The sequence below is a fragment of the Sycon ciliatum genome, chromosome 1 (assembly GCF_964019385.1).
Source record: "Sycon ciliatum chromosome 1, ocSycCili1.1, whole genome shotgun sequence".
Taxonomy (NCBI): Eukaryota; Metazoa; Porifera; class Calcarea; order Leucosolenida; family Sycettidae; genus Sycon; species Sycon ciliatum.
Window position 1 is genome coordinate 34955 of NC_088643.1, and position 22376 is coordinate 57330.

The following is a 22376-nucleotide window of genomic DNA, read 5'->3' on the forward strand; positions in this document are numbered from 1 at the left end:
AAAAAAAAAAAAAAAAAAAAAAATTCCGTGATGAAACACCTACTCTTGAAAGACTGAATGTTTGAGCTAATAGTCTTTTACTTCACTCTCATGCTGCTCATATAATTATACCATACGCCAGAAGACCCTAAGTTAGTTCTAAGATTTTGTGACCATGTGGTACTTTCACTCTACAGCCAAGTCAACCTCTTCGTCAACACACAGGGTTTTCCTCAGACACAAGCGAATGGTTTACTCCACTCTGGAGAAGAACACAGTTTGCTCTCTCGAACACCAACCGCAGATAACTACGGAATGCAGGAAGTGCAACAACTGCTAGAATATTGAACTGTCGTCCACACAAAACAAATAAAGACAACTGAAAACCAAAACACATGCAACTGCCAACATGCATGTAACAGCGACTGCAAGCCAGAACTACAGACTCCGCGCAGGGAGGAACAGGGGAAACAGAGGTAACGCTTTCGACTCCGAGAGCTTCGATTAGCAGCGGACAAAACAATCCATCAACCTTGCGTGTCACCTTGCGCTACCGCAAACGAACACCTATGGATGCACAGTGCAGCACAGACTCAGTGCATGCACGGTGTAATAACTGTAGTACATGTAAACCGACAACAGTCACCTTGCACCCTATGCAGTAAGTTACATAGGCGGTGCCAACAAAAGAGCAGGGTTCATGTATCGTGCACACTCCAATGGCACAGCAGAAAATGTTCTCACCAATAGCCACTGCTAGCTGTTTTGTCATCTTGCTGTGCCAAATGATGCTGTATAGACGCGCCAAGCAGAAATGGACTGCTTATGAGCGTGAACAGGCTGGATGGGGTGACTGATGGACTGTCGGAGTTGGCGAACCACAGAAATCGTGTCGCATCTCTGTATGCTGGGTTGGCACTGATTTGTAAAATGGCCTTCTCAGTATCGCAGGTCATGACGATTGGTGGCAGGCAAAATCGTAGAACAATGATGAATTGCCTAATGGCTAGGTCGTTGTTAGTAAGATTGCCTGAATCCTGGATGTCAACACAGTCTAGGTCCCACAGATCTGGGATGGTGCAGGAGTCGGAAGTTGCATCAGTTTGAGAAACGATAGCTGGCATGGCTGCTCATCGGCGTAGCTGAGTGCTTGGAGTGACGTGTTCGGCCAGTCACCACAAAACCGACTGTGGTAGGCAGAAACTGTAGTCCTGGCGGAAGTCCTCTGGTGCTCCCCGTCAAGACTCCCAGAGGAAATCTGCACCGATCAAGACGACTGACTATCTTACGGTCAATGGTGATACTGGTTGATGCTGCACTAGCTGCTGTTGCGCTAGATGCTGGTACCTCGTCAGCCACAGGCTGGTCAGCTACCATGTTGGTACTGCTGTAAGATTTCTGTTGAGATTCAGGGCAGATCGTGACATGATGGTGACTCTGATTGGTGACCCATGCGAGAACACACATTACACTTGCGGGTGGCCTTGCACTGAGTTGACCGGTGCCCTGTGCGCAAACACACAAAGCAACGCTTCTGTTCAATCAGTTATTCTTTCCGCTGTGCTACTGTTGTGTATTTCGCGCAGCTCTTGTCCAGGTGAGATCCGCCGCAGAATGCACACCCTCTCATACTGCTGGCATTCCAGTTAACATCAGACCGCTTCCTTCTGGTGAACTTGCATGCGCCTGTCACCAGTGCACCTGCAGAATAGTGAGTGACATCTTCTGCTGTAGTACCGCCTGTGTTTGTGCGGCGCAGAAAGGCGTCTTGCATGATAACATAACGCTTCAGTGCTGTTCTGAAGTCATTCAGTTTCCATTGTGTCCCTGCATCTGAAAAGCCTCGCGATTCGTCCAGTTGAATCAGCGTTCGGCATGATCCGTATCTTGGTCACAGCACCGTGTGACGATCTGGTGACATCAGACGGATATAATACACAAGAGACAATTGTGATATTTCTACGTTGTGTTTACTTCAGATACATAATCTAAATAAAAGGGGGGTTGTCAACCGACAACCGCTCTATTTAGTTGCTTTTCACTCTTTAGATGAAAATTCTTTTATTAATTATGACGAAAAATTATGCGGTTGTCAGTTGACAACCACCCTTTAATTTACACTGCAGTTGCGTGATGTCCACCACTTTCTATACATAATCTAAGAGTACTAAAACAGCCACTGACTTCCAACTACCAAGGGAAAGCAAGCCCAAGCGCAGGAGAACCGTGCGCGCGCGGGTACGTGACATATAATATCGTAGTAGAGCTGGCAGGCAAGGCATGATCAGGGGTTCAGGCCCTGCCTGTAAACGCTCTGATTGGCTCAAACCCTGGCAACAATCACGTGACATGTCTGAAAGTACAAGTAGTTGCGATTTATGCTGAAGTTCAAACTGACGGAACACGTGCAGCGCTACACCATGAACCGTGTGGAAACAAAAATAAGTAGAGGAGACACGGGATAACAGACATGAACTCAGGGTCAAACTGATAACTGTGAAACGTGAATGCATGCAGTATATGGAGACAAAACAAAGTCACAGAATTCAGTACGTAACAAGTACTACACACTAACCTCGTACATGAGAATGCCACGACACCATTTGAATTAGCTCTTACACCCCGCTTATGTTTCAGTCAGTAAGAGTACACATGCGTACTTACGTTGACTCTATTTTATCTGACTTGTCCAACACCATCGTTGTGAGCCTTCGGCACTTGGGAATACACAGGACAGATAAGATAGCAGCAAGAGCATCTCCCCGCTCTGTGAACACAGCTCAGACGCCATGCTTCATGATTGTGTGCCCATGGAATACAAGGACACAATAGACTTGGTGCAGCTAACGAAATGGATGAACGGTCGACGGCCTGAGTGTTCTCCTTCCTCAATCAACACTGACAGTCACCACATACCATGCTTGATGTTTCAAGCACCATCGGCGCAGGCCACGTTTTTCGGCACCGACGATTTGTTCGTCCACCAAAAGTACCGACGATTTGTTCGTCCACCAAAAGTCGAAACAAATGTTTATCACTTGAACACTCCGTAGAGCTGCCGCTGTTGTGCCAAGGCCCATTGGTGCATGGTGTGTATACTCCAAATCTACATGTATGATGATGGGTCACTGCTGACGTTTCTGCTCTTGGACAGTGCAACGCCGCAAGTGGATGGCAGGCGGGGAGGGACCCAGCCGAACCGCAGACAGAGTGCGTCTCTGAAGGCGCCTTTGTGGAGGACAAATCCGAACTGCTTCAGGGGCCGGCAAGTGAGCCAGTTGGACGCTCCTTTCTCGGCCGCCATCCCCAGGGTTCGCTGGGTGGGCGCATCACATGTGGCCAAGAGCTGACTGGCTTGGTCTCGAGCGGCTCTCCTGGTTGCTGCTGCTGCAGTTAGCTTGGCAGCATGGATGGTGGTGGGCACTTCGTCCATGTTGGTATCTTGGTCCAGTATCCGGCTCACGAGGATGTTGGTGACAACGACAGACATATTGTATTGGTCCGTCAAAGACCTCGGGTCAATGAGACCAAGACCACCTTCTCGACACGGGAGGGACAGTATGGCGCGCTCTTCGTCACCAGGTGCGGGGCGACTGGTTAGAGCAGGGATGAACCGCTGTCGGATGGAGTGCTCCAGCGGGTCTAGCAGTCCGCTGATGCCTGGGACCGTCCGGGCCACAAACGACCACTTGTGGCGGAGGCCATGAATAAAAGCAGCGTATGCCGCTTGTGGCTGAGTGGTGGCGAAGTCAGCCAGTCGTCCAACCTCTAGCGCCCATGTCTCTACCTTCTCTGTGACATATTGCTTGCAGAATTCGGGAGACCCAAGTACCGCACCGAGATGCCGCCAGCCATCCGTGCGAATCTGGACTGCCGTGTCAGCAAACAGGGATTCTGCTTCCTGAAGATGCTCCGGCTTCACAACAAGAACCGACTTGGCATCATTGGGGAAGTACCCATATGCTGGGCCTCGTTGCTTAAGCAGTAACCACCAGTGATGCAGCTTTCGAATGGTGGAAGCGGCAGTGGAGTCGTCTGCATACCACGACTGGAGTGCTCCGCTCTGAGACACTTCCTGGATGAGAGGAACGGTTGCCAGGGCATACATAGCCATGGCTAGTGGATCTCCCTGCGTGGTGCCTTCACAAGACAGGAGACATTCACCATCCACAAACAGCCGAGTCGGGCTGCGGTAGCTGTTGATCAGTGCCGGAGCAATGGTGGGGCAGGTGTGCTGGCATTTCATCACGGAATAGGTTCTGCAGTTCACTTACACACTGCAACAATGGACCAGCAGTGTCCAGCATACGATAGAGTCATGTGAATATGTACCGTATGCATACTCACAGCTGCAAGGCCAGCGCCCCGTGGCTGCTTGACTTCTCAATCGATATAAATATTCACAACAGTAAGACTTTGTGATCAATCAGAGCTGTGCTTCGAAGTAGTCACAAATGCCCCATGATCAGTCACAAAACAAAACTTGGCAACCAGTCACAGCTTCCACGGTGCCCCAAGACCAGTCACCAGAGATGACCGTAGTAAATCTGCAGGGAGTTTCATATAAATCTGTTCATTGCAGAGTCCACTATGCTATGATTCAAGAGGGGGGGGGGGGGGGGGGGGGGGTAGCGTTCCTGCGGATGCGGAAAACTTGGCTGGAACCCGAGTGTCACGTGAACCCTGATTTTTAAGACTTATTATTTGTTTTACGATGAGCCTATTATACGCGATACAGGCTCAGAACACACTTTTCGTCTAGTTGGCATATCAGGGATATAGGGCGGAGCAGCCCATATCCCCAATTATGACAAGCGAGTAATAGTGAAATACGATTGGCGTATTGTGCTGGACTGACTGCGGTAATGTAAAGCTAAAATAAAGCAGTCAGTTTGCCCTTAGCATGGCCTTGTCATGAGGGTGCCACATCCGTGGAAAGGCAACATGCCGGCTAATCTCCCTGAGAAGTTGAGTGGTTATCAGCAGGCGATGACGCTGTGTCGATGATGACCTGTTGATGCCCGACAGGAACCTTGCGAGGAGAGTCATTGGGCCCGACGTGTAGGTAAAGCCAACTTCCACATGAAGTTTGCGGATGGCCGACATGGACAGATCGGGGCTGAAAAGTTCTGAACAACTCGGCAGCAAAATAACACAAAGTAAAAAGTCATCACCTGGCAATGGATTCCAGTTATGCCCTTGACAGAACTGGAAGTAACGGGTATCGGCGGAAAAATATTTCCAGCTGGTGCCAGTGCTGCTCGCTGCAGCACGGAGTCCGGCAACTGAGAGTTGGCAAGACTGGCTGATCTGGCTCAGCTGCTGCTTCCGGAGCCCTCGATGGTTCAAACACCATCGGCGCAGGCCACGTTTTTCGGCACCGACGATTTGTTCGTCCACCAAAGTCGAAACAAATGTTTCTCACTTGAACACTCCGTAGAGCTGCCGCTGTTGTGCCAAGGCCCATTGGCGCATGGTGTGTATACTCCAAATCTACATGTATGATGATGGGTCACTGCTGACGTTTCTGCTCTTGGACAGTGCAACGCCGCATGAAGATATGTTGTGGCTCCACAATCGCTGAGAACGCTAGTGTGCGTCCATGGAATACTAAAACACAATAGGCGCGGCGCAGCTAACGCCCACTTGGATGAATCGGAGTGGTGGCGAGTGCATTCTCTTTCCTCGGTGAACACTGCTGGTCACCCTGTTTGATGATCCACCAAATACCATCGGTGCAGGCCGCGTTTTTTTGGAACCAGCCATTTATTCGTCCACCAACAATAGAAATTAATGTTTCTCACTTGAACACTCTGTAGAGCTGTCGCTGTCGTGACAAGGCCGTGTATACTCCAAGTCTACATGTAGGATGAAGAGTAACAGTTACTGCTGATAATGAAGTTTGCGCTCGTGGACAATACAACGCTGTGTGAAGTAAATTGTGGCTCCACAATCGCTCTGAATGCTAATGTGTGTCCATGGAATACTAAAACGCAATAGGCGCGGTGCAGCTAACGCCCAACGTGGATGAAACGGACAACAGCAGCGGCTAGAGCGTTCTCCTTCCTCGGTGAACACTGCTACAAGACATTATGCTTGATGATTCACCAAACACCATCGTTGGGGGCCAAGTTTTCCGGCGCCAGCGAGTTGTTCGTCCACCAACTATTAAACTTTGATGAGTCTTTCTTCAACACTTCGTAGAGCAGCCGCGCAAGGCCTTTCCTTCGCGTTAGGGTAGCGATCCTTCCTAGATGATATCGCTATTCATTGTTACTTTTTACTACAATGAGTAGTATTTCTCCGAAAATAAAGTCAGCTGCCTGGGCATTAGCCTTTTAGGCATTACTGCCTAGGCCTAGCGCCTGGACTTGTATTTTGTAAACATAATAATTATTGATTTTGCAAGTCTTCAATCATGTTTGCATGTACGCGCTATCCAGCCATGTGGCGTGAACAGATCGCCTGACGTGAAAGGTAGCGCAGGCGCGCGCGATCGCGAGTCGTACGCGCTCGCGGACGTGCCTGACACGTGAAACGAAAAGATTTTTTTGGCGGGTAGTCGGCAAAAATTAAGTGACGGTCCCTTTAGTCCTTCGCGTGTCATTGCCAAACGCTCTATTAATTTACGTCGCCATAGTTACGACCGTCCTCTACAAGTGTAGCTCTCTCCGCGCGGCATGGCTGGGCATGGGCGCATATCCGCAATGCCATTGCACACGCACAGCGTGTGCGACCCGTGCCCAGTCTGTCCATGGTTGCCAAACGCTCTATTAATTTACGTCGCCATAGTTACGACCGTCCTCTACAAGTGTAGCTCTCTCCGCGCGGCATGGCTGGGCATGGGCGCATATCCGCAATGCCATTGCACACGCACAGCGTGTGCGACCCGTGCCCAGTCTGTCCATGGTTTGGTGTTATGTACCATGCCATGGTCTAGAAAGTGATGACGTCAAAACGGCCAGGGAGTAGTAAGTTGACATCAGATTTCTATTTTTGGATCCACTAAGGTGTGACTTTGCTATTGCCTATTAAAGTATGTGGGTGCATAGCAACCCACTCATGTCGCATGCAGGTGTGACTTTTATTTCACCACCAGTTGTAACCCCGCCCCCAGTAGCCAAATCAGTCAGTTTCACTGGCTACATCACCATGCTGTGGGTAAGACCGCTTGAAATGTGCTTGGATCCATACAAAAACTGGATCCAAGTGGATCCATTTTTTGAATTTTTGAAATTGTTGCTATGCTGTGACGTAGCACTTTCAAGCCCTATGTCCGGTCCATGGTGTAGATCTACATCAAGACTAGTATGGTCATGTACTACATTTTGTAGAGTCTGGTACAAAATCATTGTATTTTTCTGGTATGTTTCATGCATGCTTGGGTATGTGGATAAAGAAATGGCAAGGAAGTGCCTGCCATAGATACTTACTTGGCATGAGATTTAAGATAAGGTAACTGGTTTCAAGCGTACTCTTGCTGGTTTGCATGTCTGGCTTTTCGAGCAGAATGTGCCAAGGGCTACTCCCCATGCAAATACCATTACTCAGAGCACATGTATAATTCTGTAGGGTTCACAAGACCTGCCTTCATCAACCACACACTCTGCACACAGCCTCCTGCGTAAAATAACACCGCTAGCCCCCACATTCTCACACAGCTTTTTACACCACCCTTTCCTTGGCATATATACGGGCATGGTCGGCACCTGATCTTCGTGTTGTCTGATGATTGCGAGAGCATGAAACTTGAAGTAGCAGCAAACAAGCCTTGATCGTCCTTGTTGTTCTGTTCTGTAGGGTTCACTAAGTTAAGTTTTCGACATCACAATAAAGAATGTTTCACCCAGCGCAAGCGCCGAGTGTGACAAGCGGTTGTCAGTTGACAAACCCCCTTTTCAGTATAATGACATGTACGTAGGGAAGGTAAAATAGCTGCCCGCATAGCACCCGGGGTGGGTGGGGTGGTGTGTGGCGGGGGGGGGGGGGGGGGGGGGGTAACATGACTCCCCGTATACTCTTGGTAACAACCAGGGGAGGTGTAAATGGCACCCTATGGTGCATGAGTAATCACGGAATTCCGCCGTGACAGCAACCCATCCGCGCTGCACACTCTGGATTTCATGTACTCTTGCTAGTACAATGTTACTGTTAGTGTTAGCTTGTTAGCAGTGTATTGAAGTCATGCTGAAATCATAACGTCAGGAACTAGAAAATGCGGAAATCAAATCACCCAGCAATGCAGAAAAACAGGCCAGCAGCAATCACCAATCGGCTTGCAGTAACAAAATTGAACATAACACAAACTATATTACAAACAATACTACAGCTGTACATACAGGTGCCAACGCCAGTCATATCAGTCTGCCTCCTAGGACAGACACAGCGTGCTGCTTCAGTGATCATCTCAATGCAGTGTCTCAAACAGCTGAAACCGACGCCCAGCCTCAACGCAGATCAACGTCTATCGGTCAAAAATTGAAATGAACCATTTCCATTGCAACGGCAGCACCGTGGCCATCTTGCCAGTCGCTATAGCAACAGCATGACAGATACAGTCTTACCATAGCTGGTGATAGATACAGCGATGTCGGCTAGGGAGGGTGCTTCCAAGTGTGCTCACACACACCTGCCACAGACAGCTCAATTCTGTACAGTCATCCACACAGAGAGATACATTCACTGGAAGTAGCTGCAACCGCATTTCCTATGGCAGTATGGGGTCGGCGGAAGCAGCGTGAAGAGTAGATCAATACTGTTGTTCGGTGATCGTAACGTGCAAGGAAGACAGGAATCCCGATCACAGGCAGAGGGCAATGGCATCACACGCACCAGCGACACATACATGTAGCTAAGGATCACGAGCACGCACACTCGGACGGGGGGATTAGTCGTTTCCAACCAGACCACGCAGGCGACTTCTTTTGCTTACCTGCATGGAGCATTGGGCAGAACACCAACAGAGAAAAACGAGTACAACTGATCACATGAGTACAAGTGGGGCAGAGGGTACTAGGTAGGAGATAGGAAATATAATGCAGACAACAAATGCCGGAGAGAAAATCCTAGTCATTACACCAGCAGCTGTTCCAAGACCAGAGGATCAGAGAGTACGTACACACTTCATAACCATATTTGACCCATTTCCCCGCTGCCCCTGCATGCAATAATTAGTACCATACACATTTGTAGCCCGTTTTCCCTCCTTCTGCCCCTGCACATAAAAACCACCGTACATTTGATCTAATTACATCCCTTTATAGTGTACATAGTCGGGCTATACACATAATATGCGCCCCCAGCTAAATGGGCGCGCTCATGCATTGCACCGTACATTTATTGTAGTATTTCTGTAGTATTGCACACAATATAACCAACCTTTCCATAATCTAGCCAGTAGTCGAATCCTTGCCCTAATGCTAGTCAGTCGAATCCTTGCCCTAATGCTAGTCAGTCGAATCCTTGCCCTAATGCTGGTGTCTCAATAATCTGTCCTCGTCTCGTGAAATATACGACTCTCAACTAACTGGTATCTCTGGTGGACGTGTGTGAACAATAACACCTTTGGTAACATTGGCGCCCAACTTTGGCTCTAAATACCCACTCCCTCCGCTCTACCGACTACCTAACGACTCTCTAATGAATATTCCCGGTGCCTTTCAATTCCCCGCGTGAGTAACTTCGATAAGCTTGTGTATCGTATTAGTCATAAGTGCTTCTGCCTACCGTTGTGTTCTTGTTCGTTTTCCTTTTGTGTTAATTGGTGTCCTTTTGTGGTGTTTCGGGTGCATCAGACTTATCAGCCTTACTGTCTAGTGTAGCATACTTCGTACGAACCTGTTCGGTCTTCCATATTTGATCTTGAAAAAAAAACTATTCAATATGTCAAATCAATCTTCTTGGATAATGCCCCGTCCATTCTCAGGCAAAGAGAACGAGGATTTCGAAGCATTCTTATTAGATTTCGATAATGCTTGTGATGCCAATGGTTGGGATGATACTACCGTTCTGGCTCGGCCTGTCCGTCCAGCCCCCATAAGAACCCGAGGGGAAGCATCTGGTTCACACTATACGGTTAGGGCGCGTTCAGACTACCGTGAACCCCGTCAAACCGTGAATGCCGATAAACCGTGAAGGACATTCACACTACCGATAACAAACTAACGTTACCGTGAAGTTTTCAGCTCTCACCGCGGCTCTGACAAGGGATTTTCCCTTTTTTCCCAGCGCGCATGCAGCCTGAGTACTTTTTTACTGCCGGTAAAAGTTTACTGCCGCAGCAGCCGCGGCAGTAAAATTTTCCCACCGGTAATGTGCCAGTAACGTCACGTGATCAAATCACCTTGGCGACTTTCCCAATCGGTCACTTTTTATCGGTAGTCTGAACGCGCCCTTACCCCATCTCCTGTTACGTCTACCCCGGCCCCACCTAAAGAGACAACATCTTATACTCGGTACTCTGAAGCTTGTTCGGACGGTCCATACGCACCTGACGATATTCCAACACCAAAGATTCATTATGCTGATGATACGAAGTCCAAGTCTAGTGCCAGTATTAGTAAGCCAGATGCCTCCCTCCCCACTAAAGACTATCAGTATCCGGGTCCCCTTGGCCGTGGTTCAGATGTTGGGACTCCCGTTGCTCATAACCCCTTTCTTACTGCGCTGGAGGCGAAGGATGAAGATGCTGCACGCAAACTTCACTGTAAACTTGTATTGTTAAAGAGGTCACTTCGTGACAGTGCTGCACGTTTTCTATTAAGTTTAACAGTGGTAGAATGTGGGCAGTATGACACCCTTCGAAAAATCCTTACTGAGCGATACATGCCAGCCGAAGCCCAGTACGTCCGTAGAACCCAGCTACGTACGAAATGCCGCCAACATGGGGAATCGTTGTCGACTTTAGCCGATGACATTCGTCTGTTGACAGCCAGGGCTTATCCCAGAGCAGGAGTACTAGAGAGGGATGATTATTCCATGGAATCCTTCATTCAGGCTTTAGGCGAGTCATTGCGTGCAAGGGTTAGGGATAGCCAACCTGAAACCATGCAAGATGCACTGCGTAGGGCTCTGTATTTGGAAGCACATTCATTTGCTGATGCCTCTGCCAGACATGAGCGAAATGATCCGTACAGTGCAGCTGTGTCTTCTGTACGAGATGAGCGTCCCCCTGGGTCTGGTTCTAAGGGTAATAGTAGTAACTCCCGTGCACAGCAGTACACTAATGAACCTGATACGCTCACCCGTCTCTGTTTGGCAGTAGAGAAACTCGAGACTCGCCTGTCTGCCCCTGTTAGTACTTTTAATGGTGATCCCCATAAAGGCCGTAAACCCCAGTACAATCCTTCCCATAATGAACCTACCTCTAATTCTGCCCGCTCTTATGGCACAGGCCCGTGCCGTGGCTCAGTCCAGGGCCCACCTTCTTTTGAGTCTGGTTACCAGACCTCCCATCATGATAATTATGCTAGGCGTTATGACCTTCCCCGTGGCTCAGTCCAGGGCCCACCTTCCTTTGAGTCTGGTTATCAGCCCCCCTATCACGATAATTATGCTAGGCGTTATGACCCTCCCCGTGGCTCAGTCCAGGGCCCACCTTCTTTTGAGTCGGGTTATCACGATCACCCTATGCCACATGGTTCTCCCCGTAATTTTGATCATGATGCATCCTATGCTGCTCGTCCTGATCAAGGGATGGCTTATGGTCCCCCTCCACCCCGTACTAAACAAGGTTCCGGGTATGGTCCTCCTCGTCATGGTCCCCGTCCACATAACAGTCGAGTTGAGTTTAGGGACAACAGGAATGGTTCTCGTCCTCCTGGCCCATCTTCCCACCCCACCCGCTTTCATAATAGCCATTTAAACTAGTTACTGAGGCAGATTCTTCAAAGTTCGTCCATAACTGTGATTATTCTACTCCATTCGAAGTTCCTGCCGATGACTCCGCTACACATAAGTATTCTACTTCAAAATAGTAATGAAAGCTTGTCAGTTTTCCCATCTGATAAGGATTCTAATTGTTCCAATAATTTTAAAAGTAAGGCTGATGGTTTGTTGCAGTCCGCTGTGCCCTTGAGTGATGCTGATTTTCATTCTGGGTATGACGAGGACTCACCTGTTGGTTATGAAGTGCTTGTGGATGAATCTCCGCGGGAAGCCCTTTATTCTAAGTATTTAGAGTGTTGTGATGATGACTTTGAGGCACATGCACCCCTTTTGCACTGATTGCTGTGGGAAATGTTGGTGCTGTAGGCAGACTTTTCCATGGTACTAGACCGCCTGAGAATAATTATCACCCCCGTGCCCCCTTGTGTGACAATATCCATTCTGACCATACTGTCAAGTGTTTGGAGCTGGTTTTTCATGGCACTAGACCACCAGAGTACAACCCTTGACTGTGTATCCGGCCTCTTTAGACTCATTAATTTGTTCGTCTGAAGTTGTATCCTCTCTAACACAAGCTTTGTGTTTAGTAACTCTTGTTGTTACTATACTGCAGACGCTTCCCCATTGACCGTTTTATGCCTATTCGTTCGGAGAAACGCACAGGAAGACATGTTTGAATGCTTGAGATGGAATGTGCCTTTTCTCCCCTCCTACCTCAACTTTCCCTGTGTGGTAATCTTTGTTCTTCATACACGTTTGCTGTGTCGAGAGGTTTTGAATCCTCGACGCCCTTTCCCCCTTTCCATCCGTGTCGAGATGCTTTGAATCCTCCACGCCCATTCCCCCTTCCCATCTGTGTCGAGTTGTTTTGAATCCTCCACGCCCGTTCCCATTTGTGTCGAGATGTTTTGAATCCTCGACGCCCCTTCCTCCTTTCCATCCGTGTCGAGTTGTTTTGAATCCTCCACGCCCTTTCCCTCTTTCCATCTGTGTCGAGATGTTTTGAATCCTCGACGCCCCTCCCACCCCTTCCATTTGTGCCGAGATGTTTGTCGACGTTGACATTCCCTCCACTGTCTGGCTTTTCTTCATGCCGTAGCAGTCTTTATGGCGAGTGGTGAAAATCCCTCTTTCCACCTCTAAATATTTTCACGCCAACTGACCCTATCAATTGCAACTGTCACGGTTTATATATATATTTTTTCATTCATTCAGACTTTGCGATTTCCCAACTTCCAAAGTTCCCTCTATTTACCCTTCCAACAATCATTTCATTAAGCCCCTTTGCTTGTCATCTCCAGCTGAGTGTTCGTCCTCGCTGTGGAGTTTAGCCCCTTCCCAAGTGAGAGGAATCATCACTTCCCTAGCTTCTTTCCCTCACCTTTGGCCCATTTGTTTCCACGCCTCCAGCTGAGTGTTCGTCCTCCCTGTTGAGCTTCCCCCAACAGCTTTGCATTCTTGTTGTGTGCTTGTGGTTGTGTTTGATTTTGTGTTCGTTCTGAGTTGAGCTTACCTCAGGATGTTGCATCCCCAGTTCTACTTCCGTTGCAACCCCGACTAGCAGCAGGAACTTCCCCAACGGAGTTACTATACTTCCAGAACCACAACATGCGCGACTCCTGATCTTCTCTGCTTGCACCTACTCTTCTTTTGGTTCCCTCTTTCTTCTCTCTACATCTCCTTCTATCATTCACTTGCCTTACACGTGTTCTGTTTGTACATGTGGGTGTCTGCGGAATGGGCGTATGTCAGACTCGTATGTGCGTAGTGGTGTACATGTACGTATATGTGTGCTTGTTACAATTCATGATTAATTCTTAGTATTATGAAGACTTTGAGGCATTTCTCCTTGATTTCGACACGGCATGCGATGCCAATGGGTGGATCAATTGTACTCCCTTGGCTAGACCAATTCGGCCATCCCCGGTTACCCGAGGGGAGACCACTGCAGATGGGCTACCAGAATTATTTTCAACCCCTGATTCCGCTCGGCATGGTACAAACCCCTTTCTGAACACCATGTGCTCGGTGCCGGAAATACCAACCCTGCTTCTCCAGTCAGAAGGGCTGCAAGGTGACTAGTAGCACTACCGTGTCAGAACGGCAATTGGCACAGGTTCCAGTGAATCAAGCAATTGAACAGACACTGAACCGTGATAGCAAGACCATTGGTGGTATTGTCGGGTTCAACCGCAATCCTGGTGCTGTCAATCATTGATGGACACTAACAATCCATGAACGTTCGGCAACCGTAAGAGCATGCCACGACTTGGCCAGAATGGATGAGGGTGTTGCGTTCGGAGATGTTTGCACGCCACCCAGATGAAGCAGCGGCCAACATCTCCCGAGAAGAAAAAGCCATGGGAAAGATTGTGGAGCGGCCACTGGATTGGGAAAGTCTGTTTGATTGAAAGGAGCCGGTGAGCCTATCCACAAGAACTGTGTGTGTGTGCGCCAGCTGCTCTAACAGAGTTGTTGCAGGCCCAGATTGAAGGCGAAGTAGCCTTCCAGCTGCTCAAACAGAGTTGTTGCAGGCCCAGATTGAAGGCGAAGTAGCTTTCCAGCTGTTAGTCAAAGAGCGTCTTCAGTCTCGCAACACCAGTTTCTTTGATCGAATTCCAGCGAGGAAGCTGCATTCATTCACGTACAGTAAGAAGAAGGCAAAGTCAACTTCCGAATTTGAAGCCGTGAAAGCTGACCGCCCGCTATTCACACAGTTCCAAATAATGGCTAAAACCGCACATTCGATGTGCGAACGTTAGTTCAGTAGGAGCTCTGGCAAGTTGCATGGTCAATAGCAACTGCCAACGGAGGCATAGTGTCCACGCAGAAGTCAAAGCTGCTACATGCACTCGGGATGGACACTCCCTACTCTGATTGTGCCCCCCCCCCTTACTCTGATTATGCCCCCCCCCCCCCCTACTCTGATTGTGCCACCCCCCTCCCCCCCCCCTCCCCACTCTGATGACGTACCGCCCTACTCATTTTTTTCGATTTTCGTGTTTTTCAGTTCACACAATGGAAATGCGGCCACAAATTGATCATTCCGGGTGCTCGCTGTGCCCGTACGTAGCACTCTGTGTGACAAGGCAATAGTGGACACATGGACAAAAAGGGTGAACTGTTTGTTTCCATGCTCCCCCCCCCCCCCGTCCCCCATCCAACCCCTACACCTTTTTCCTGGTTAGAACCCTGTGTAGACACATACAAAAGTACACACAACTTTGCTAATAACGACTTCGGATATAACGACAATTCGCGAATAGCGACAGAATTTCCATGCCAGAGCAAAGTCCCATCCAACTGTAATACACAATGAGACTTCGGGTATAGCGACACTTCGCGAATAAGGACACTTTTCTGATGCCCCGCCGAGTGTCGTCATAAGCGAAGTTGACTGTACATGCCGTCTGGATTTCAAAGGTGCACGACTTGTCAGGAGTGCGTGACTTTACAAAAAGCGTGTGACTGATGACGCGAGTATAAACCCGTATGCGAACACCAAACTTACCATAGAATGTTTACAGTAGAACAATCTCAAGCGGAACTGCTCGCACTCGTATGCACCCTCCTCTTTCAGCAGCAGGCACTCGCGTGGCGTTAGACCACGCTGTACCAAAGCACCCGCACACGAGCACACACATATACACATACATACACACACACACACACACACACACACACACACACACACACACACACACACACACATACATACACATACACACATACACACACACGCACATACACACACACACACACATACGAGCACACGTACACACGCGCATGCACACAGCGCACACACATACCCACACAGAAACACAAAGAGAGTCCAAACAGACAAACAAAGAAAGCCAGTTTTTTACCAACCTGGACAAACCGTGTGCTGGTGTCGTGACCTCACACATCAAATGTACAGAATCGTATTTCCGGTGTGAACGCCGCACCAGTGTCTGTGCCACGTCCCCTCCTCCTAGAGGCAAGTGTCGCATTTCACGTTTAATCTGTTCGCATTACCTCAAGTAAAATAAATAGTCAGTTCAGAGTAGAGCCTACACGCTCTCTTCCATTGACACTGCAATAGTTCAACTCATTTCACAATAATTATTGTGAAATGAGTTGAATTATTCCAGTGTCAATGGAAGAAAGCGTGTAGCCTCTACTCTGAACTGTTCATGAAACTGCAGGAAGCCTCCCCACTTTTACTTAAAATAAATAGTGATGGCAAATTCTGTGTACGCATGCACGAGCTGTTTGGGAATGTACTTCCTACTTCTTGTTCGAAACGCTAATTCCTTTGTGATTAAATCAGTCTCTCTGTGCAATGGCTCAGTCACTTTCTGCCAATAATATAATTCTAGTCTAAATCTGTCCCTTTGGAAAATCACGATTCCGTGGCCGCGACAAATTCCGCGATTTTCGTAGGTTTCCGCGAATCTAGCATTTTCCGTGGAAAACGCGCAATTTCTTCATTTTGCCTCAATTGTCAGTGAATCCGTGAGCCCATGCCATGGCCCACACTGTACAGACTTTCATGCATGGTGTGTTCTGTGCGCTTAGCTATGTGTACTTGGTGGACGCGAAGCGCGTGGCTGTGAACGTTTGTCCCCAGGGCCGAATTTTGACAGCGCACTGTTCTTCGTGCTTCGAAATTCCTTGCTAGATCCTCCGTTCACGTTTTTGTGGTCCAAAACTATCGTTGCAAGATACTGCATTTTCCGCAAATTTACTACTCTATTTCGTACTACAGTCAACTTCGCTAATAACGACTGCGGATATAACGACAATTCGCGAATAACGACAGAATTACCGTGCCCTGAGCAAAGTCCCATCTAACTGTAATACATAATGCGACTTCGGGTATAAGGACACTTCGCGAATAAGGACACTTTTCTGATGCCCCGCCGAGTGTCGTTATTCGCAAAGTTGACTGTATTTTACTACTGTAAGACCAGAAATGTTAACGAACATTTAATTCTAACAATTTAACGAAATAAAAAAATCGTAAACATTTGAAGTCGTTATGTACAAAACGATGTGTACCTGTACTGTCATTTCCCGGTTTTGAGACGGAATTCGTTAGAATTTCACCTCGCTAACCCACAAAAATCCGGAGATCGTTAACTTTAATTGACGTTAAAATATCTGGTCTTACAGTACCAGTATTATCTTTAATATAAGCTTGGTCGTTTATTTTTACAATGTACCTCCGCCCCGTGCTACTAATGGAGACGTTCCTTTATTGGAGACTGTTCCATTATTATTTCAACCTCATTTCAGAGGCATGTTGCCATGCCAAATTCATGTCAGACACACACATTTCAGGGGTTTTTCGCCGGTACTGCATTTTAGAGATAATACGGTACATGCATTTTACCAGGTACCAAGAGTCCACAACCCCCAGAGTGTGCAACGCCACATAAATGTCTGTCACGACTCGTTTTCAACATTACGTCATTTTCATGTAGCTGCGTATGCAGGCCGCGACATTCGCTACATGAAAATGTGCATGAAAATGACGTAATGTTGAAAGCGAGTCGTGACAAGACCCTATCGCGCGTTGCACACTCTGGGGGTTATGTACTCTTGCAGGTAACCATAGACAGTGTGCTTATAATGGAGACTGAGCACTTTATTTTTTGAATGCCGCCCAAGGTGTTCTACTATTGGAGACGTGCTATTATTGGAGACTGTGCTTATATTAGAGATAAGGCCAAAACAAATAATGACCTTGTTTCCGGTCGCCCGACCGGGCCACTTTTTCCCAAATTCTGAAACTTTTTTTTGGTCCCAAATGTATGCAAACGGTGGCAATGCCATGTGTGCCAGTGCATTAAAAGAGTCATAACTCAGTCAAATCTCAACCGAATTCCACAATCGAAACACCTACAAGGTAGCAGAGATTCTCAGCTGTCGGCTCGAAACCCTCCGGGGTCGATACGAGCTAGAATAACGGAGCTGGAAGGACTCGAACTGTTTGCTTGATTTCTCAGGATGTACGAAAACAGGAATACACCAAATGCTGTACAAGAACAGTGAGTCAGTCAACTTTGACATTGATCCTTGCCATGATAATATAATGTACAATGTACATGTGTAGGTGCTCTTGTCCATCAATGCCACAACGATTGAGGAACCAAAAAAAGTATCCATAAAAAGTTTCATTCCGGCCGACCGAGTCTCCTTTTTGAGGGGTTGCCGACCGGAAACAAGCCTATTTTTTGTTTTGGCCTAATACGGTATTTCTATATCTGGCCCACATTATTCATTCTTTTCGCCCGCAATTTCTTGCGCAAATTTCTGATTTTTACCCCTGCGGTTTTCCAGGGGGGGGGGGGGGGGGGGCAGTCTAAAGCGGGATTCACAGAAGCTTTTTTGCGATGCGACACGCGATGCGACGCGATCTGCGACGGACGCGTGCGATGCGAACTCGCGAAATACCGTTCACAGAAGAAGTCAGTGATGCGACAACGCCTTGCTGACTTGGCGCGAAGTTCAATGCAGGTGGGTACGTCACCATGGTATTCGCGCGGTTTGGTACGTGTACAAATTCACAGGCAACTCTTGAACCTTTGTACAACTTTGCTGTAGAAAAGGCCAAAATCGTACGCCAAATCGCTTGTCGCATCGCAAAAGTTGAGCCAAGCTCAACTTCTGCGATGGCCCAGTTGCGGCAGTTGCATGGGGTGCGAGGTGGCTGCGATTTGGGGATTTCCCGGTTTCGCGGCTGCCGCATCGCAAAAAAAGCTTCTGTGAATCCCGCTTAATACGTCTGCCTGGTAATGACTTGGCATAGATGATACACTGCTCAAGTACAGTACTCTTCCACACCATCCTGCTTCTGCCGAGTCCAGCTAAGGGCTCGGTCACACATGCACTGGGATTCGCTTCGGCGGAGTCCAGCTAAGGGCTCGGTCACACATGCACTGGGATTCGCTTCGGCGACGACGTTCGGCGGCAGCGCGCCTGGTGTTGCTCCAGCGAAACCACGTGTGCATGGTCACACATACAAACAGGGCACAACTCCTACTTTGGCGGAAAATGAGAGTAAAGTGGACTGTGGTGCATACGGTACGGATAATAGACGAGGTCAATGACTATCTTGCACGTATTTTTGCTGCATGGACATCATCGCATACAAATTTCTCGTAGCAAGTCCATATACAGCAGACCGTGGTGTTTTCCGCTGAAGCGAATCCGCAGAAGCGACAGTCTCGCTTCGAACATTTTGGAGGAAGCGGATTGGAGTTTCCGCTGAAGCGGAAGATCCGCTTTTCGCCGTTGCCATGCCATTTTTCGCTGCTGCGACCTCGCTTCAGCGTATACGCTACTTTCAAGTGCATGTGTGACCGGGCCCTAAGTACACAGTGCTACACACAATGACTACACGTGACTACAACGCCATTGTAGTCACGTCGCATGAAGTATGCCTTGATTGTCTTATCCACATAATCCAGACAAGAGTACAGAAACCCTGTATAAGTTCTATCAAGAGTACAGAAACCCTGTATAAGTTCTATCAAGAGTACAGAAACCCTGTATGAGTTCTATCAAGAGTACAGAAACCCTGTATGAGTTTTATGAACTTCTATGTATTCTTGTTCTTTTCAAACGTTTCTAAAATTCTCAGAACTTGACGTAACAATAATTACCAGTATTAGCTTAATACTCTACGTTGTGTGCACGTATTCGACTTCAAGCACCAGTGAACGTGCAAATATACCCACCAGAACTTGCTCTGCACCTTCCAAAGTTCCACAAATATGCAATGTTCAATGTGAAAATTTCGAAACTGTCCACGCACCTCTTTCACACAATTGCTCGCTCGAAGACATTGTAGTAATCTGGCCCTTGGTGCTGCACACGCTTTCGTCGAGTCGTAAAACTCCCCAGATTTTGCTTTCAGCTCGGCTTCGGTCTCCGCTCGCAGCTGACCAGCTTCAGAATGATCCATGATGTCGACTATCGTCTCCACCATGTACCATTGCAAGAGTACTTACTACCCACACTTTCGGAAATACAATGTACTCAGTACACAATCATTAAAGGGGCAAAAACTAAAATTTCACCAGTTGTAGTCTTCGGGGTGCTGAGTCCAATGGTCTTGGTCCGAGAAAGCTGAGACGCTCCCTTCCTACTTCTTTTTTTTTTTTTTCTACTATGTATAATGTAGTATTCTTTCTTTTCGATTTTGAATAATATCAAGAGTTCATAACTTCAATTCCTACATCGTAATCCGGCACTTGAATTCGGGTGTATAAAACAATTTTACAAATATCCACGCAAAACGAAAGCAGAACGCGTTAACGGTAGCCAAAAATAATAATTTAGTGCGAAAATAAGAAAAATAAATAATAACACCCGAAAGCGCTAAATACAAAATCAAGAAAAAGGGAAATTATAAACCATGTAGCGCTAATGTGCACCAAATAATAAGTTAAAATAATTAATGATAATAAAGCCGAGTGAAAAACACAAGAAATCATAACAAAAGAAACAAACTAATAATACGAAAAAAGAGTAATACTAGTGAGGTTTTGCATTCCGAAATTCGGCAAAAAGATTCGGCACGCGAGAGCGAGGTCGAAAATGCACACGAAGATTCGGCGTGTTTGTTCGGAAAAAGCCCACTTTGCCGAAAATATTTTTCGGATGCATTTTCTTGTAGAAGAGCGCTAGCGCTTGATTTATTCAAGGTGGTGTCTTATCGGCATCGCTTGGCAGGCGTCTTTGGCATCGTCAGCTACCTCTGATTGCTGCTCTCCACTGCCTGTCTACTCTCTTTCGCCTGGAGTGTCCTCACCGTCATCTGTGTGGCTGAAAAGACTATGGCGGCACGCATAAAATTTGACTTGGCCATGGAGTTGGTTTTTCTGAGGCGACTGAGGAGGCAGGTTTGGCCCTCGACTCTTTGGGCGATCAAAGTTCGTTGGAATCAGCAAGAAAAGGAGCACGGGACAGGACGTTGCTGATGCTGGGGCTCACGGAATGAAAACACATCATTTTCGACTTGCAAAACAAACGTCGGTGCGAAAATTCGACATTTTGATGTTCGACAAATGACCGAAGAACGCTGTACCGAAATTCGGAATGCAAAACCTCACTACTAGAGAGGTTCTGCACAACGAAAATTCGAACGAAGTTTCGCGACAGGCCTTGCGAAAATGTGTACGAATTTTCGCACGAACTTTGTGTTCTGCACATTTTCGTAGTTTGCACGCGCCAAGTGCACGTACGACATGACCCAATCTCACGAAACTTCCTACGAAAGTTCATTTCGCGTTCCCTGCAAGTTTCGCGTCCAAAGTTGCGAAAGTTCGTGCGAAGTTTCTCACTTCGTGACGTAGAGCGAAAGTTCGTACACATTTTCGTTTTGCAGAACCTCTCTACTACTAATGGGAGAACTCTCATCCTACTTGAATCCCAATCGAACTCGCGCACTTCCACCGAAAATGGGTGACTGCGCCCTACGAGATGGGGATTTGTATGCAAAATGTCACTAAAAGCGCCATTTCGTTCTTATAAAAGCACGGATGACCGCGATTGGCCCATATGTTGTAGTCTTTTGGACGCTGAATCGACTGGTTTTGGTCCGAAAAGGCTGCGATGCAGCGTTCCTCCTTTATTCCCAATCGAACATGGTTGAAGAAGCGGTCACGTGCTCCTGGGTGCCAAAATCACCTGGTCACCACGCCAGCAGGCGACAACTTTCACACCAAGCCCAAGGGCAAGGTTCAACTCGAGTGACAGGACTGCACCCAAAAAAGGTCAAAACAGGCTGTAAGTTGTACCCTGCAGGCACGGTGACCAGGTGACTGGTGTACGCAGGAGCACGTGACCGCTTCTTCAACCATGTTCGATTGGGAATTAGGGGCGAACGCTGCATCGCAGCCTTTTCGGACCAAAACCAGTCGACTCAGCGTCCAAAAGACTACAACATATGGGCCAATCGCGGTCATCAGTGCTTTTATAAGAACGAAATGGCGCTTTTAGTGACATTTTGCATACAAATCCCCATCTAGTAGGGCGCAGTCACCCAGTTTCGGTGGAAGTGCGCGAGTTCGATTGGGATTCAAGTAGGAAGGGAGCGTCTCAGCTTTCTCGGACCAAGACCATTCGACTCAGCACCCCGAATACTACAACTGGTGAAATTTTAATTTTTGCCTTAACTTCCCCTTTAATTTTTCTGTATACATCATCGATCATCCAAGTCCAACGATTACGTAACATTTGATCATACCATAATCAGGGAGTCAGGGAGTTGTGCATCTCGTGTCGCCTCCCGGTATTTTACGACTCCCTGACCATAATATTATTAGGCCACACTTTGTTTTTTCTATGTTTCTCGTCATCGCCCGCGTAGGTTTTCAGAAATTTCGGAAGAAAAAAAAAGTTCATACTACGTACACAATGATTATGTTGTGCGCCATCTATGGATCTGCCACATCGATCGATTTTGCTGCGCGATCTGTCGATCGACAGATCGCGCAACGATCGATCGATCGCGCAAA

The 22376-nt window shown here is 47.7% G+C and overlaps 2 protein-coding genes across 2 annotated transcripts; both read right to left on the reverse strand.

The window, feature by feature from the left end:
• Nucleotides 1-227: 227 nt before the first annotated feature.
• LOC135809376 (uncharacterized) lies at nt 228-5718 on the reverse strand. The gene is made up of 2 exons (XM_065322720.1): nt 2644-5718; nt 228-1890 (listed from the first exon to the last, which is right to left on the reverse strand). The coding sequence occupies exon 1, from the start codon at nt 4223-4225 to the stop codon at nt 3086-3088; it is 1140 nt and encodes a 379-aa protein (XP_065178792.1). The 5' UTR covers nt 4226-5718; the 3' UTR covers nt 228-1890; nt 2644-3085.
• Nucleotides 5719-8092: 2374 nt separating this feature from the next.
• Nucleotides 8093-19948, reverse strand: LOC135809387 (cytochrome c oxidase assembly factor 5-like). The gene is made up of 3 exons (XM_065322730.1): nt 19670-19948; nt 15377-15475; nt 8093-8911 (listed from the first exon to the last, which is right to left on the reverse strand). Exons 1-3 carry the CDS (start codon nt 19841-19843, stop codon nt 8867-8869), a joined length of 318 nt encoding a protein of 105 aa, XP_065178802.1. The 5' UTR covers nt 19844-19948; the 3' UTR covers nt 8093-8866.
• Nucleotides 19949-22376: the final 2428 nt, after the last annotated feature.